The 18,297-nt window shown below is 36.5% G+C and overlaps 1 protein-coding gene across 3 annotated transcripts in view; it reads left to right on the top strand.

Annotated features, from left to right (window-relative positions):
* The window catches only part of LOC111870929 (glycine receptor subunit alpha-3), an 89,064-nt gene extending 77,514 nt beyond the window's left edge, over positions 1-11,550 (top strand). For all 3 annotated transcript variants that reach the window (XM_023863571.2, XM_033754049.1, XM_023863570.2), the window contains 8 exons: positions 1,159-1,232; positions 1,875-1,974; positions 2,304-2,458; positions 4,657-4,812; positions 5,887-6,027; positions 8,099-8,328; positions 8,922-9,062; positions 9,764-11,550. In XM_023863571.2, coding sequence (XP_023719339.1) covers positions 1,159-1,232; positions 1,875-1,974; positions 2,304-2,458; positions 4,657-4,812; positions 5,887-6,027; positions 8,099-8,328; positions 8,922-9,062; positions 9,764-10,021 — 1,255 coding nt within the window. In that variant the 3' untranslated portion in view covers positions 10,022-11,550. The remainder of the gene's footprint in view (positions 1-1,158; positions 1,233-1,874; positions 1,975-2,303; positions 2,459-4,656; positions 4,813-5,886; positions 6,028-8,098; positions 8,329-8,921; positions 9,063-9,763) is intronic.
* The last annotated feature ends 6,747 nt before the right edge of the window (positions 11,551-18,297 follow it).

Here is an 18,297-nt window from a genome sequence, read left to right as displayed (position 1 = left end):
GTAAGGTTCCATCTGATAAATTTAGCATACTGCAGATCTGTTCCAGTGGAATTCTTGCACTGATTTGTGTAATTGTTCCTGTGTGCGTCTTACTACGCTCACTTTATTCACCAGAGCACATGAAGGGTTGCAGGCATCATAACTTGTTTTGTAACTAATATTATTTGTTAAAATACAGTCACAAGTTGTCTTTAAATTTCATACCTGCATATTAAAACAACATGTTCTGTTGCCATGTACTTTGTTACTGTCATAAGAAACATTCTCTAGTTTGGAGATGAATTGTTCTGTGCCACACTGGCAAGTTGCTCATACCACATTCCATGTCAGGTATGAAGGTGGGTTTCATTACCTGTCAGCCATGATTGTACCCTGAATTTCTCAAAAATACCTCCAAGGCAATTTAACTACATACTCCTTAAAAAATGTGAGACAAGGAGGTAGGTAACCATCAGCTTAGTGAACTGACAGAAATGCTGTGGAAGGAACATTCATGGCTGGAAGACATTAATATCAGAATTCCTTGGCCATGCAACCTTCTGCCCCATTGGTACCAGTGGCTGTTTCTCTGGGTGTAAAGCGGCCGGTGCATGAAGCTGACCACTCACCTCCGTCTAGTGCTGAGGTCAAGAAAATGTGGATCTATATATCCACTCCCCCATATGCCTTTACTGTGTAGTGCTTAATTAGCTAAGCATGGGGACAACTGCATTCCTTGAGCCTAGCTTAACTAGGACAGGATGATGATCCTGCTGATATCCAAGGCTGACAGAAAATGTGTTAAGATTGAACAGTACCTTCTCATTAAGTGATAGTTTCTCATGAAGCTTTATTCTTCTTTTCCCAATTTTATACAGATACATTTTTTACATAATTTTCAAGTTTTCATATTTTCCTTCATTCTGCTCAAATGTTTCTCAGATTGCAAAATGTGATTACTGTATTTTAATTCTTTGCTATTTGATTTAAGATCTTCATAATGTTTCTGAATATCCTGTCTGCTTGTCACACATACATGTATGTGTTACTAGAGTGCCAGCATTTCAGTTTGTAAACACCAATATATTTTCATCATGTTTGGAACATCAACTTTACATATATTTATAAAGTTTTGCTTTGTACATCCGACTGGCATTTATATGAGTGTTTTACTTTCAGTCTATTATGCTCCACATGCAAAAAGAATTATACCATCAAGCCTCGGGTAGTTCTTCCAGAACATTATGTCAAAGGTAAGGTTCATATCTTCCACAATTGCTTGATATGAGGCACTTTTTGGAATGTGTTAAGTGTTGATGTTTTACTTACTGGAATCACTCTTCATCTCAGAGAATGTAGAAATATTACATATATATGTTGATATTTCTATGTGTGGTTACTGCTTTCACTGAAGAAAGTGCTGTTTCATACAAAATTATCTGACACAATTACATACATACGGATTGCTTATTTCACCATCTGTTGCAAAGAGTGAGTTTATATTGTTTATTATCCTGTGTTCAGTGATTTATTACTAATGGAATAAACTTCACAGACTTAATGGTTTAATAGACTTATTTCGGTGTTACTATTAGCTGCTGTAGCTGCTTCACTTTTTGAAAGTACCCAGTCTGAATATGCAATAATATTTTTTTAATGAATTTCATAGTTTATTCAGCCCAATTTTAAAATATCACATTAAAGTAGCCAAATTGATATATGCATGTTTTCCCTGACCCGCCACATTCTTCTTCACTTCTCAAGTTTGACAGCAATCACTTGAGCATTCTGTTACACTGTCACTAAATGGGCTAAGCAACAAATCACTGGAACTCATTTTGTCACTGATGTTCAGTGCTCATGTGTAAATTAAACATGAACATTGATGGTTTCAGAGATTCGTCCTCCTTCATCGAAAGGAGAACCAGTCACAGTGGACTTCAGCATTTATATTGTCGACATCAATTCCATAAATGTAGAGGATATGGACTTCCGGTAAGTTTACAAGCCACAGCAGGAAATGTGTTAGTATTTGTGTTTCTGCTTCAAGTCTTGTTTGTGCTTAATAACTCTCTTAGTTATAAGAGATTTGAGGTTTAAGAGTGTCTCTTCTGCACTGAAGTTGGAGGCAGTGGGTACTTCTGAATTGTTGGTACTTGTATACCAAACTCAATGGCATCACATCCTAGAGGACTCGTAATCTTAACTCCTATAATTGCTTGCAGTCTATTGCATTACACTTACCATGCTTGGTAAATGTACTAATATCTTTTACTGTCTTTTGTGAATGGTTGATGATGGTGCATTTGTGGTGGTGGCAACAGTGTGGACATGTTTGTAAGACAACGCTGGACTGAATCCCGTCTTGATATGCCTGATGATATCTTTGAAGATGGTGATGATTATGTAACATTGCCACCAGAGTTTTTTGATAACCTATGGCAACCAGATCCATACATTCTCAACTCAAAAGTCTCAGGTATAAAACAGCTTTAAATGTATAATATGTAAAGGAAGTAGAATAAATACACAAAGATCTGAAACACATGATCCACTGAGGAGTCTCTGAATAAAAGTTTACCATATTTCACTGGTTTGATGCTTAAAGGAGCAGTGCATAAAACCGCTTCATTTTACTGCTGTAACAGTTGTTTTAACTGAACTCTTTAGCTGTTTTGCATACAACCAACATTAAAAGCTATAGAAATATAAATATTTGGATGAATGATAAAGATGATGAATAGTCAGTACTAATGTTCCTCTGTGGACCATCAGTGGACTGAGCTGTACCTTCACAAGTAGGTCAAGGCATTTAGAGGGCTACTGGCAGCCCTTAAACTTTTTTACCTGGGTACTCAATTCTACAACAGCTGGTGGAATAGTTTATTAGTTACTGACCACATTGAGTAGTCAGAGGAAGCTGTAATAAGAGAATACTTATTTTAATTGACTTGTCGTTTTCTTTTAATATATTTGCAAATAACTGTAAAATGTTTGTAAATCTAATAATGAGATTAACCAAAGTTTTAATGCTAGATTCTGTTTCTCCCAGCTTCCTACCTTAAATCTCATGAAGTAACTTAAACCTTCGGAAGTAAAAGTAAAAAAGTAAAATAAAGCTATCCCTGCACCAGGCCGTGAAGGCCCATAGGGTTGTGAGACGTTGAGGGTCCCACATTATGTAGACAATCGGCTCAAAGATGGCGGTAAGGATCTCAGCCTTATGTGCTTGCCACGCTTTACTCCCCAGGAAAATTATTTAATTAATTCCTGGTACTCATTTCTGTTAGAGGCTGAGTCAACCCCAGGGCCATAGTGCAGCTGGAATGCAAGTTCAAATGGAAAAAGAAGTTCAGTTTAGCAAACAGATATAGAGTTCCCTTGTGTTAAAATTGTGGTGCCTGATGAAATAAAAATTAAGCATGTCACCAGTTTCTAACATATGGTGTTTGCATTGTGTGACTTCATCCTGCATGCTGTAATCTGTAATGGAAGAGAATCATTATTACAGAATAAAGCTAGAAACAAGAAAAGTGATAAATTCACTAACCAAATATGAGTACAGTAATACTGAAGCAGAAGCTCACCTGTTGCTGGTGTCAGAACACAGTAGGGAAAGTGAGGATCATACTCAGATGACTGTAACATGTGTCAGGGATATCTAAAAAAATTAGTTTACAAAAGCTGAATTTCAATGTCAAGATTCCTGTTCCCACTGTAAACATGCATAAGTGAATAGTGTAACACTAGATTCATTTGCTGTGTATTTCTGAGGCAGATATTATGCTGTATGGGAGAGGAGTTCATTGTGCACAGATTATATAATGCTATGTGTATTTAAGAAAACACAGCATTTTGTAAATATTACTTAATAACACAAATGTGGAATTTAAGTTACTATACTTTAATTTATACTTTTCTTCATTAGCATCTATTAAATATAATTGGACACTTCATAAGATTTCTGCCTAAGTTTGGTTTAATATAATATTAATCCATGCATCTACAGACATGGATATATCTATTACAAGATCTACGTTCTGAAAGTTTTCTATGATAGACACATTATTAGAAACTGGAGCAGCAGTGCCACATGCAGGAAATTCTGAATGGCAAAGGCTTTGTGTTAGACTGTAGTGATTACAGGTTATGTTTCTGTTATAAGATTATAATTTTGATTACAGAGAGGGATATGCTTACAGAATGTTCAGGATAACACTGTTGTACTAAAACAGACAATGTATGTATTGTATGGTAATTATACCATTCATGTGAAGCAGTACATGCAGTAGACTTAATTTTCTGCATGCAGACCCTTTGCTTTGTGTCAGTTTTATGAGAATTTTAATGATTCTCTCCAAAGTCATTTAATTACTATGAGATTGATATTATTAGGAGACCTGGTAGTTTCAGGGTGAAAAGTTCTGACTTCAGTCCTCTGTCAATCTGCATGTGGACTTTGCTTGTACCAAAGGTAATCTTTGTGAATGTAAAGAATACAAAGACCTCCTGTGGTCTGGAGCACACAATGAGCTATAGGTAACCTTTGCTGCCAATTACTATCATATCACCAGCTGCCCTGTAGATGCCTCCACCTCAGAAATGGATCTGTGTACTTACATAGATAGGCACACCATATTGAAAAGGGCTACATATACTGAATGTACTCTGTTTCAGAGATTGCTGTCCTGACACACAAGTTCTCAAGTGTTACGCTGTACCGTAACAAAACTGTGCGCTATGCAGCTCGCATGCATGCTATCCTAGCTTGCCAGATGGAGTTTCAGCTTTACCCCATGGACATCCAGAGCTGTCCAATGTTCATTGAGAGTTGTAAGTATGTTATTCATAGAACTAACATTGTTAATTTTATTAATCTGCTTACTGAGAATAAATATTTTGCAGCATGAATCTTCTGCATCAATAAAACATTTCCAGAAGTCTCCTTATGAGAAATGCATACCATCTAGCACAGTAAAATTAAAAAGTGTCTACAACAGAAGAAGTGTAAGATTCAGTGCCTGTATGAGTGAGATGTCAGGGTATGGACTGGCTCTGAATAGGTTCCAGTGAGAGCCATTTTGAATATACATATTAGTGAATCTTCAGGTTCCATAAAAGGATGGGGATGTCTTAACCAGGTGAACAACAGTCAGCTCCTGAAGAAGGACCCAATTCCATGGAGTTAGTTAAGTCCATTGTGAATGGACACAGGAGAGTTGAGATTGATTTATGAACATTCTTTGTTGAAATTCTGTTAACACTGAATCAGTGAATGTTTTTATGTCTCATCTGCATACAGATTTGTACATAAAAATCATGTCGCCTTTCACAAGTAAATGAATGAGATATTACTGCACACATGCATGCGCACACACACACACACACACACACACACACATGCACAGTTTTTATTTCATTTGTAGTGAACATTGAAAAATGGAATTATTTATATAAACAAAACAAAACAAAATTTGTAAACAGCTAACATGAGTGGTATTAGAGTTAACTGATTTACTTAGTTTTCAGTGAAAATTAAAGCAGTGAAGCTGAAGGAGAAACAAAAATCGTCAATTTACATGATTTTAATTTATACCTCCACTCCTGGGAATGCAACTGTGCAACTTGCATATAAGTCAGTGTTTACCTGTAAGATTTACATACATAAATTTTCATCGTAAGTTTGACAGAGGCATTTGTTTCACAGTTGTAACATCATATTTTTCTGTTTAGCCATTGCCATTTAATTGTCTGCTCATTTGTACTAGCACTGAAATGCCTATCAGTGAATGTGATGAAATTTCCCTCACTCTTTTCTCTCTTCTTGGGAAACTTGATGCACAAAAGGATCATTGGGATAATTAAATTTCCTATGTTTAGAAAATATTCTGTCATGTTGCTTTGCAGTCTCATACAACAACCAGAAACTGAGATTGCGGTGGGCTGAGGATGGGGTCAAGCTGAATCCAGAACTGAAATTGCTCCAGTACAATGTTGGCCAGCCTCTGGAACTCATGGAAACAACAGGGTACATGGTTGAGAGAGAAGGTATGATGTTTGCAGCTTGTGAGAGGGAACTGAATCTATATTGCTAACCATTGATTTGAAGATAGATGCATTCTTCTCTTTGTCTGTAAGTAAATATGCTTCCATTCCTTTTCGGACAAGTGGCATTCCTGCATCACTCCCACCAAGATCTACCATTGATACATTCCCTTCTATTTAATATAAACTGGAAAATACATCTTCCTCTTCTGCCTTGATTAGTCACAATAGTCCCACATATGAGTGTTCAAGAAAGTTTCATTTACTGCGGTACTTAGAAAGTAAAAGCCTTTTGACTAAATGACTAACCAGGGACTTGTTTGAGTGCTCATTTACACAGCCTAACATGAGCCAGTACAAATGACACCTGAGCAACCTCATTTCCTGTACTATGAACATCCCCACATCATGAGGGGTGTCACTCTATCTTGTTAATTATGTAAAGCTGTAATTTTCTTATATCCCTTCTGAAACATTATCGCAGTGAATGCTGTGGCAGAACAAGAGCTACAAAAAGAGATAGTACAATATTAGTGGAAGGCCAGCAGCATAGTTTTCCATAGGTCATGTACGGTTCAGAAATTCTGCTAAGTTCTTTGACCCTGTATATTATTATTATTATCATCATCTCTTGTCACAGGTTTATTTCCTGGTATTCCTTTTCTTGAACCAGTGATGCACCTCACCACTCAGGCTTCAAGCTTCGCACTGTAGCACTTTCCGTAGTATGTGTGATGTTCCCAGGATAGCTGTTTTTTGCGGTGATTCTGTGGAGTGCTTACCAGGAATTAGTTCCAAATTTTTCTCAACCCTCTCGTGACTGTACCCATGGCTCCAATAATTACTGGTATCACAAAACATTTCATGTTCCACATTCGCTGAATTTCGATGCTTAAATTTTTATATTTTAATTTCTTCTCTGCTTCTTTTTGTACTACATTCCTGTCCGATGGTACTGATACATCTATAAGTATGCAAGTTTATTATTATTATTATTATTATTATTATTTCTTCCTTATTCCATTACATCTATAGTAGGCTAAAGCCTTAGATACAGAATTGTGTTAATTTATGTTGCTAATACTATCAAGCAATTGTCAGTATTAAAAAATTATATCTGAAACTTCATAGATCGGAGTCTTTGTTCAAAAGCTGAAAGGCACAGAGGTGGGCAAATTTTTGTGAGCAACGCTAAGGCTGCTTTACATTCATTCAATTTATTTGGCATTCATAATTTCCACAATAGTAACACTTGAACAAGTCACATCATTAAATACATCATTCTTGAAATCCTTTTGCCCAAATGCCTAAAGGATTAAAATTTTTCAACAATAAATAAATAAATAATCACTCTTGATGTGGTTAACCTATAATAAAATATAACACACACTATCAAACCAGATAAATAATAAAATTAGATACAATTGTGTACTGCACATTTGGTCCCCTAGTTGTGTTTAGCAATACATTGCCGAAGCATATGCAACTTCTCTGTAGAATGTAAAACAATAAGGTTGCCATACTGATTCCAGTTTATAACAAGAACCAGTGAATGATTAGAGCTACGTATGTCAAATTCTGTATAGCAGTATAAATATGCTAAAAATTAGAAAGATTGTGGCTGTGTGAATATTTTAGGTTTACACATGAAGAACTTCATTGAGTTGGAATCTGTACTAATGGATATTACCAATAGAAACTGATCAGCAGACTGTACACTTCTCAATTTACTCATCTTGCCAGGCACTCTGTAGAGGGAAACACGTGGAGGAAAATAATATCATGGCTTCTATTTTCCTGATCACAATACATATGTTTAACTGAAGTATGTATTTTCTTTAACTGTTAAAATACTTCCATAAAGTTTTACATCATTCTTGCACAAATCTCTGTGTTTGGTTCTTTGATTTATGTAACTTTGGACTGTCAGTAAATATGATAAATTTATGGGCCCTTGCCTGCCAAATTATTCACAAATAAAACTTGTTCATCCAATCTGAATTATTCATATGCTTGTTCATTTCACTGTTTCAAGCTTACCATTATATATATACCAAGCTATATATTCTTTCAGCAAACTTCTCACGTTTGGTCATGTACTTCCGATTTGAACGGCAGATTGGTCACCACTTGATCCAGACATTTGCTCCCAGCATTCTGGTGGTAATGCTGTCTTGGTTCAGCTTCTGGATTGGTCTAGATGCAATTCCAGGTCGTGTTACGTTACTTGTCACATCCATGCTAACGCTTGTCACCATGTTTACAGGCCTCAAGTCAGACATCCCACCAGTAGCTTATGTGAAGGTAGGACTGTCACGCATAGCAATAAAATACAATGGTACTTCTTTTTCTTAAAACATTTCAGATATTCCATGAATTGAAATTCTTTTATTTGAGTAGGGTCTGGTGGTGATTTCATATTAATGCACTAATAAACGAAAAAGTTAAACAGTTCTGTCCGGTGTGACTGGTTAAGATTTTCTTATTTCCATTATTTATGCATAATATTAGTGTGACGGACCAGAATGAAACATATCAAATGCACTAATAAACTTTTAGATTTCATGAAAGGCAGGAATTATAGTTCCTTCAGAATCCTAAATCTGGCTTCAGAGAACTCAGAATTGTTACTCCATAGCTTTACATTCTCCACATACTATATGATTTATGGAGGCAAGGGGATTTTAAAATTTTTCAGGAAGAAACTATAGCTTATTTTTAGAAATTGCAGTGACATTTGCTTTGTGTGAATTCCATCAAAGCAAGACATCAAAGTTCTAATAATAGCATAGTGTGTTTAGGAATTCAATCTGCTGCCTTTACTTGGTTTTCTGTGTTAAAGGTGGAGCAGTTATAAGAAATACCCCTGAATCCTGTCATTTGTATTTGTGTGGCAGGCCCTGGACCTATGGATGGCTGGATGCATGGTTTTTGTGTTTGCTGCTCTTGGAGAATTTGCAGTTGTTAAGGTCCTAGATGTCCGTTATCAACTACAGAAGAATGCACGAGTGGCCTCTGTTCCTAGAATTCTACCAACGGTAAATACTGTATGACAAATTTCATGAGCAAATATTTTGAAACATTCTTTTAATTTGCAAAATATTTGCAAAACTTGGAAAATTTTAAACCCTTAATATGAAAAATAGACTGCCTCTGTGGTCTAGTGGTCAGAGTTCCTGCCTACAGATCCAGAGGTCCCGGGTTCGATTCCCGGCGCTACCAGATTTTCTGAGAAGTAGTGGGTCTGGAATGGGGTCCACTCAACCTCGTGAGGATAATTGAGGAACTATTTCGAGGAAATAGCAGATCCTGTCTAGAAAACTGAGATTAACAGCTGGGCGGAGGAGTCATTGTGCTGACCACATGACAGCCTCTATCTGCAATAGTTGACACTAACTTCGCTGACTAGCAGCAGTTGCTTTGTTGGTATAGTTTGCCTGTGGACTACAGTCCACGGAGTTTTAATATGAAAAATAACTATGAAGTGAGATGGTTAACTTAGCACCATTTCTTTAGAGTTTTATTCAAGGGGTTCTCACCTTGTATCTCAGCTGAGACACCAGCTATCCTGACTGAGGTTATTTGCGTGTTTCCTCAGTCCCTCCTTGGAAATACAACGGTAATATCCTGATTAAGCCACAACCACCTCCCTACAAATCTTTTCCAATTCATCATTTACCTGTCATCCTATGATTCGATGCTACATAATATTGTTCTGTCTTCAATCTATGTATGGTAGCGTATCCAAGCGGTAGACAAGAAGACCCGCTGTGTTACAGCATGGGATGTGGAGACTCCTGGCATCCGTTGCAGGAAACCCAGCCTTAGTCTTAAGAGTCATCGATTCCTTCAGCTGTCATGGCTTGACCATAAAACTGGTGAAGAAAAGATACTTTGGAAAGAAATTGATCGCCAATCTCGCATATATTTCCCTGTGTTCTTTCTACTATTTGTTGTCTTCTATTGGCCCATTCTGTTATTGAAAAAAGTAGGTTAAATATAATAAAAAAATAAGTGAATACATAATTTTTAACTCATTGCAATCATTTGAAGTGTGACAAATTTATTCTAAGGTTAGATAAATGAACATGCTAACAAAATTATTTCCAGAAAGTCTTATGGCTCTCAAATCTTCCCTAAAATTTGTCCTGTGGAATGCAGCACTACTTCCATTGCTGTATTACAGCTGCCCATACAGTATTCATGTGTCTGTAGTATTTCATATGCTGTTCGTAGCTCCATGTATAAATATTAGTTTCAAGAAAGCTACTGTAGTGTTAGAAGCTTGGTAGATTTTGTATCATATATTTTTTTCCAAGTACTTTACTTTTTTCATTCCTTGACATGATGTATTAATTGTGATGTTTGTAACAGGTATGGAGCTATGCACTTAAAATGTGTAGAATGTGTTCATATATAAATTGAACCAAACTTGAAAATACAAATTTGAGGCTAACAAATTAGTATCAAAGAAGAAAATGAATTGTAGGAAAGAAAGATGCATGTAAATTTCAGACCTTCAAAGAGAAACCTCTTCAGGTATGCTTCACCACATGAAGTTAATTCATACTGACAAAGCATGTATTAATCAGTATATGCAAATTACCTGACTTGATCTAACATTTGACTGAAACATAATTTTACTGTTAGCACATTCGTTCTACAAGAGGATCTGAAGGGACAAGAGCATAAATATTACTGAATGAAATGTGGAGCAAAATTAATCTTTTACAGTCTTCTGTCAAATGTTAATCACAAAACTTAACTGTTTGGTGATGCAGGGAAATGAAGCAGACAGTGTCACTCAAAATAACATATGTCGCTATGTATAGAATTTGTATTTATGTGCAGAAATTGATATGCTAAATCAACTGCAAAATGAAAATGAGAAAATTATATTGTTAGACATAAAGTGAGATAAGAACCTAGATAATTGCATTACACTTTCCATAATCCTTTGTGTACTGTTGTTGTGGTACATGTAACAAATAATTTGTCTGCATATTTATGTGATTCAACATTGAAATTTCCTGTAGCATGCACAGTGAGACTGTAAATATATACATTATCAGACTTTACGTAAATTATGTATCACTGTGGACATAACATTTAATTTGCAGAAAACATATCTCCTACCACGAAGAGAGCGGTAACAGTTTCTTCTAAAATGCTGATTACCACCTGCCAGACTGCAAAGTTTCACAACCAAAATGACCACAGTCTAAAAGTTCACAGATGAAGATATATGCCACTGTGATATTTCTTGTTAATCATTTGCTAGGCGTTATGCAACATGTGGACTCTGGTGTTTTAGAACAATCTTTGTCAAAGCTTCAGCCATCCAAGAGGCCCTGAAAACTGGACCAGTAGCAGGGGTGCTAGAAGTTGACCTTAAATTACAAATATACAATTTAATAGAAAAAATACTTCACAGGTATTGTTAGGGCTACGCTAAAAGCTGGAAGGTCGCGGGTTAAAGTCCCGATGAGGTCATTGGATTTTTTTTCAGTTGACCTAATCCTTCCAGCCGCACTATGGCCCTGGGGTCAACTCAGCCTCTAACAGAAATAAGAACCAGAAATTAATTAAATAATTTTCCTGGGGAGTAAAGCGCGGCCGGCGTGTAAGGCTGACAACCTTACCGCCATCTTTGAGCTGATTGTCTAGATAATGTGGGACCCTCAACATTTCAGAACCTTATGGGCCTTCACGGCCTGTTACAGGGATAGCTTTACTCTTTTTACTTGACTGCAATTATTTTTTTAAATTGTTGAATTACAATTTTGAGTCATTTCTATAGGTTTTACAGTCTCAAACCAAGGCTCAGACTGAAACTGTTGGAAACCACTCTCAGAGAGCAGTTTTGTGTGACAATGGGGTCTGCTGTATGTCAGAACTTATTACCTTTTATGCAGTTTCTGCTGCAGCTTGCACTGTTCTCATTTATAATGTTAATTTGATGCAAAATAATTCTGCAGGTGATTCAGGTTTCTTCCTCATAGAATTGTTGGTAGCTGACAGCTTCAAAGTTAGGGTTAAACATGAATGTATGAGGGGTAGGCCTTTTTTGGCCCTTGCACTGCAACCTATAGTGGTCTATTGTGCTTTAGGGTTAAACATGGTCAGATGTCTGATGTATTTTTAAAAGAGCAGGCTGACTGTTGAGAGAACAGAATGTAATTATAGGTAATTAACTTAAAGAAGCAATAATTTGTTTTTCCTTAAGAGTTGTTGGGGTCATGCGGTAACATAGTTGGTTGAGACACTATGCTACAAGCTGGAAGGTTGTGGGTTCATTTGCCGATGAGGTCATTGGATTTGACTTAATCCTTGTAGCTGCACTATGGCACTGGGTCGACTCAGTCTGTAGCAGAAATGAGAACCAGGAATCTTCTTGGGCGTAAAGGGTGGCCAGCACATAAGGCTGACAACCTCACTGCCCTGTGAGCCCGTTGTATAGAAGATGTGGGAGCCTTGTCATCTCACAATCATATGGGCCCCCATGGCCTGTTACAAGGATAGCTTTATGTTTTGTGAGTTATTTTCATTGAAATTGTCATCAACTAGAAGGACTAGGCTCATATTTGGCCTGTTTTGACTCATTTAAATTTACTTCCTTGGTGCCCAAGCTGTATGGCATCCTCTTGGCTTGCAGCTCCACACAGTTTCAGATGGGTGGGTTCTCCATATTTTTATCTGCTGTTCAGTTGTTGTTTAGCCATGGACACTGGTCTTCTTATTTTATTGGTGCAAGTCCACTGTCTGATGGAATTTACCAGCCACCACCCACAGCACATAATGGTACAATGCTGTAGGGTCCCCATACAGGTTCTTAAGAGTCACTTCTTTGGGCCATCAGCTAATAAGTCTAGACATCTTTAAATTTAAATTATCATTAAAAATAGTGTTTCATCTAGTACTTCGTATCTTTTTTTTTATTTATTAGATTCACATTTGGAAGCTGACAGTTAATCAAAGGGTATCAGAATGAATGTACTAATATATTGTGGAACAGTGATTTTGTAATGGTCTTAGTTCTGATGATCACATAATCTACTCTGATGTTCTGCATCTCACCTTTTTAAGTACTTAACCTGACTTTGTTTGATGGTAATTTGTTCTCACCTGATATAACATCCCATGAGCTGTCAATCAATACTGCTTATTTGCAGTATCTGCATGATTCTGCTTTTGAACTTCTTGTTGGAGGTACAGGACAGTCTGTTGGTCATGATGAAGTAGTGAGCCCACACGATAGGCATGGCCAGAAGATAGTATTAGTATTATTAGCAGTATTTATTCAGTATTCCAGACATCCACAAGATGGATACAGAACTTGTCCTCACTTAGTACATACAGACCAATTACAAAAGTTGTTTACATGGAACATTACAACAGTATAAAATATAAATAGATTAAGACCTTAGATTACATAAATAAAAAGTCAGAAACATGTCATTCTTAGTCATATTGAATAAGAAATCCACAATAAACAAATAATTATGAGTTACAAATAGTAAAAAAATCCTTCAGATTACTGAAAATAAAATTAATTGGCAATGCACAGGTAGAACTCATAATTATAACAAAACAGGCATTATAAAATGAGTTTACAATGAACAAAAAATCATAAATTACAAATATAATACACAAGTGAGCCATAAAATTTACATTCAGATATGTTTATTATAACTACTCTCATTATTGATCAAAGTACTCTTCTAATGAGTAGAATGAATTCGTGTATAAAAATTTTTTTAAAGTGGTTTTGAATTTAACTATGTTACCATTAACATTCTTAATATGAGAGGGTAATTGGTTAAAGATTTTTATCCCCGAATAATAGGCTCCTTTTTGATAAATGGTTAAGTTTGCCTGTGGAATATATAAATTACTTTGCCTAGTTTCTAGGTTGTGACTTTTAATGCTTGTTATAAAAAGGTCTTTATGTTGAACTACAAACATGAATAAAGACAATAAATATTGAGATGTCAGAGGCAAAATATGTAGTTTCTTGAATAAGTCTCTCCACAAAACCCTATTCCCACATCCTTCCATAATTCTAATTGCTTTTTTCTGTAAATGAAAAATTGTGGCTCTATGTGGGGAATTACCCCAAAATATGATTCCGTAGCTCATCACCGAGTGAAAGAAAGCATAAAAAATTATTTTTAATGATATTTATTGGATAAGAATGGTAGATGAAGATGTCCACAGTCACACAAAGGGATGTGCCTGCAGTAACAAGGAGGATATGGTTCTTCCACACTCCTCATGATGTCCTCTTGGTCACCTAGTCTCTCTGCTTTATTAGCTATAGCTGGTTTATCATACAAATTGTTTTCTTTGGACTTTAATGGATGAGAAAAGCAAGGCTTTGAAGATCTTGGAAACTTCCTTTGATGTTCCAACTATTCATTTTTTCCCTGAGCTTATGAATTCTGGATACATAAATACTGCAGTTCAGCATTAATGTCAGCAATTAGGCTGACAGACATATCTGTTGGTATTACATGTGGAGGCAAAGAATTCTTGGTAAGTGCTGAAGCAACAGACTGAACAGGAATCAAACACTGGCCATCCAGCCCATAGTGTGTCTCTATACCGACTGAGCTCATTAAGGCAGGTAAAAAATAATTTCACCTTTCCTTTCTGTAATATAGGGCAGCATAAGATAGGGCCTACAGGCTGATAAAGAACATGCGGATTCAACCTTACAGACTTAATACATTATCAGCAGATAAATTTTAGGGGGTGAAAGTTTTCTAATTTGGAAATGGCATGAAACATTAAAAACGTTTCAGTTTATACTGCTATGACAGAATTTGGTGCAAGTTATTATTTCAGAGCTGTATGCTTATGTTGAGGGCTACCTAATTCTACCATTGTATTTCTTTAAGTACATACCCCACTAAAAATCCACAACTGAATCTAATGACAGATTATGAATCACAGTTTGTTCTCCTCCATGTCATTTCAAATTCTCTGTACTCTTACGTTTGCTTTTAGTTTCCTTCCATTTAGACTGCAATGAGTTCAGAACTCTCCTCAAGCTCCACAGCCCCCATTTAAAATAATAATATTTGTCCAGCCCAATTCCCATAGGTACTGCAAGCACTGCTCTTCCAATGCACTTTGTAATTCATTTATGTGTATTTTCTTTAACGACGCTATCTGTAACTAGGCTCTGTAGTACTCAATAGAAGGATACTTAGTGAATGGTAATTGGAGAGAATGTAAATGGAAGTGGTTATGACCTAAGGTGAGGTACTTAACCGGCATTTGCTTGGATGGCGTGAGGAAAACTCCCATACCCAATGACGAAGGTCCATTTACAGATGGGATTTTCAATGCAGGACCTCCTGAAAATGTAGCAATAGTGCTGCCCACTTGACAGCAGCATGTGCTGCCATGTATGACTGCGATGGGTTTCTCCAGACTTGTAACATTTTGTAATTGTAAATGTACACTGTTCTTTGTGGCGCATTTACAATGGCAAGTTGCAAAAATTCATATATTACAGTTGATCTCTCTCACCATATGAGAATCGCAGAACATATTTTCATGAAATTTTGTTTATAATGGGGAGGTTTACTAAAATCCGTCAAAATATTAAAATCAGCAAACACTAATGGACCCTTGACACAAAAACTGTTTGCTTTTCTGTGCATGTCTCAAGCATAAGTCGTGAATTAATTACTGGAGTGAAAAATGTTTCAAGCAAACGTCACACAGAGAAGTGACACATATTTTATGGACAATGCACCCTTTCTGTAAGTATAATGGTTTTCGAAATGAGTAAATGGGGTTGAGGGAAAGTGCCATAGGGCAATTGTGTACTCTCTGTGTTCATGCATTGTTTCCGTTCTGATCTCCTGGACTGTCCACGTCGTAACAATGGTCCTCTGAACCCACATATGAACCAGAAGAATAGAGCCATCTCACGTCTCACTGTTTGTCTTTTTTTGACTCGGCTCTAGAGCCCTCTATTTGCATTCATTAAATATAACTAAAACTTAATTCACGTTCCCTGGTAAGGAGAATGGCTGGTGATTTGACAGGTTCAGCAGGCAGCTTGTATTTTTGGAAAACATGTTATGGTATCTCACCCCGAATATTGTGCCTGTTGTTATTTTGAATGCTTAAAATTGTCAACAGCTTCAGACCTACAAGTTATATGAAATTTGATGCCATGCGGTTTGGTGGATGGGTGCAGACGTTTTGGAGGAAGCTGCTGCAACCATCTCCAGGGTCTCTTCTACCCAGAAGCCAAAGGTAGCAGATTCCTCTGTAACCTTGGTACCCACATAAAAATTTGCACTACATCGCATCTTGGAAGACCGTGATCCTTATGGAATATGTGTCAGAGCTCTTTCACTAGAAAACATAAGAAGTTTTTTGTTATAAATGGAAAGAACTTTGAAATATACAGTAAGTTCTACATAAGCCTATATAAATCTTTAAGACAGATGGTGATAAGAAACTAAAGTGTTCCTTTGCTGTAGGTATCCAGCACTACTATAATGTCTTGTCACATATCTGTAAATAAGAAGTATTATTTACATAAATATTATAAATTTGAGAAACTAAATAAGCACAGGGACAACTTTATTTTACGAACGATACACAGAAATAAATTCGGCATTGAAAGTATCAAGAGTAGTTGTGTACAGCTAGGTCTACATAGATGAAGACAAAGTTGACTTCATGCACCACACAGTCAGGACAGGCAATGCTCAATTCCTCACATTTGTAATCTCGGTACTGTATAGGTTCCAAAAGACATAAACGCTGCACAAAATCTCGAGGTATTTACAGTAATATTAATATTCTTTTTGTATGTTCTGTTCATCTGCTTCTTGACAATTGCTTAAAAGTATTAGCAAGATAAATTGACACAATTCTGTATCTGAGGCTTTTGCCTACTACAGATGTAATGGAATAAGGAAGAAATAATATTTATTTATTTCTTTTATTTATTTCATATCATATCCATGGATCATTGTACATGATTATAGGACAAGTCAAATACTTTACAATACAATAAGTAATAATAATACATATAGTAATATGTAATAATAATGTAATAATAATGTAATAATGTAATAATAATAAAATGTAATAATAGTAATAGTAATAATAATAGTAATACATATGCCTACACCTTTGATGTGGGGCTTTCTGAATGTGTAATAGTTCTGCCTATTATTTTAACATGTGTTTATGTAGATACACTTTGATTCAGTTGACCTGATTTAAATAACATTATCTTCAAGGGCCATGTAACACCGAAACACATCCCCAGTGTTCTTTGTTGCTCCTTACCTGCTAAATCAATCTTAAAGAATGTCAGCAGTCAATTATATGAGTTAGCAATTCATCATTAGTTAGTTAGTTAATGTAAATAACTTCATGGAGCTGAGCCCTTCTTGAAAAGCCATCAGTTGTGCAGTTATTCAAGAACTTCCCAACAATTTATGGAAACTGAAGGTTTATTACCATGTTCACAAGAGCCTTCTTCTAGGCCTTTGGTAACATTTTGTAACAAGCTTATTTTTTACAGTGAGAAGTTAAGCCCCATGCCCAACCAAGCTGGACCACCCCTTGTTGGCTGTCTGCAGCTGCTTGTTCCAACATATTCGCAGCTACCCTCCATTTTTGGGGGCAGTCTCCTCCATCCACAAACTGAGGACTTCCCATGCCTTGATGATAAGGGATCCAACCGCTCAATATGGAGCGATCCATTACCTTACCCAATCAAAATCCTTGGTCAGAGTTCCAGTGGTGACATGAAGCCGCCATGTGAGTCATATGGTAGGAATTTTGTTATTTTCCCCCTCATTATAAAGTTCTACCCATAGGTTTTTCTTCACACTGTTAATACAAAAAGCACCGTGATACTGGTGCCCCCTTCAGAGGAAGGTAGCTAGCTGCATATGCAGACATTAATACATGTATTTTTCCCCCATAAAAAAATAAGACCATATTTCTTCGATTTTAGGTTCTTAAGTGGTGACCTCGTAGAATAGGCCTATTGCCTTCTGGTATGTGACGCCGTGTATCCTGGTAGCAGGTTACCGATGTTTCGGAGGAATGTGCTGCCACCATCTTCAGGATCGAAGATACGGAGAGCAAGGAGCAAGCTTATAATTGATCCGTATGCCAATTGTTTAGAAAATGTGGGAGTCACGTCGTGTCGCACGGCATCCTACAAGAACAGCTTTACTTTCGGGGGAGGGGAGGTTACTGATGCATTAGGTTCTAGGCCTTCTA

Source organism: Cryptotermes secundus, unplaced genomic scaffold, assembly GCF_002891405.2.
Source record: "Cryptotermes secundus unplaced genomic scaffold, Csec_1.0 scaffold928, whole genome shotgun sequence".
NCBI classification, from domain to species: domain Eukaryota; kingdom Metazoa; phylum Arthropoda; class Insecta; order Blattodea; family Kalotermitidae; genus Cryptotermes; species Cryptotermes secundus.
This window is presented reverse-complemented; position numbering and strand designations above follow the sequence as displayed.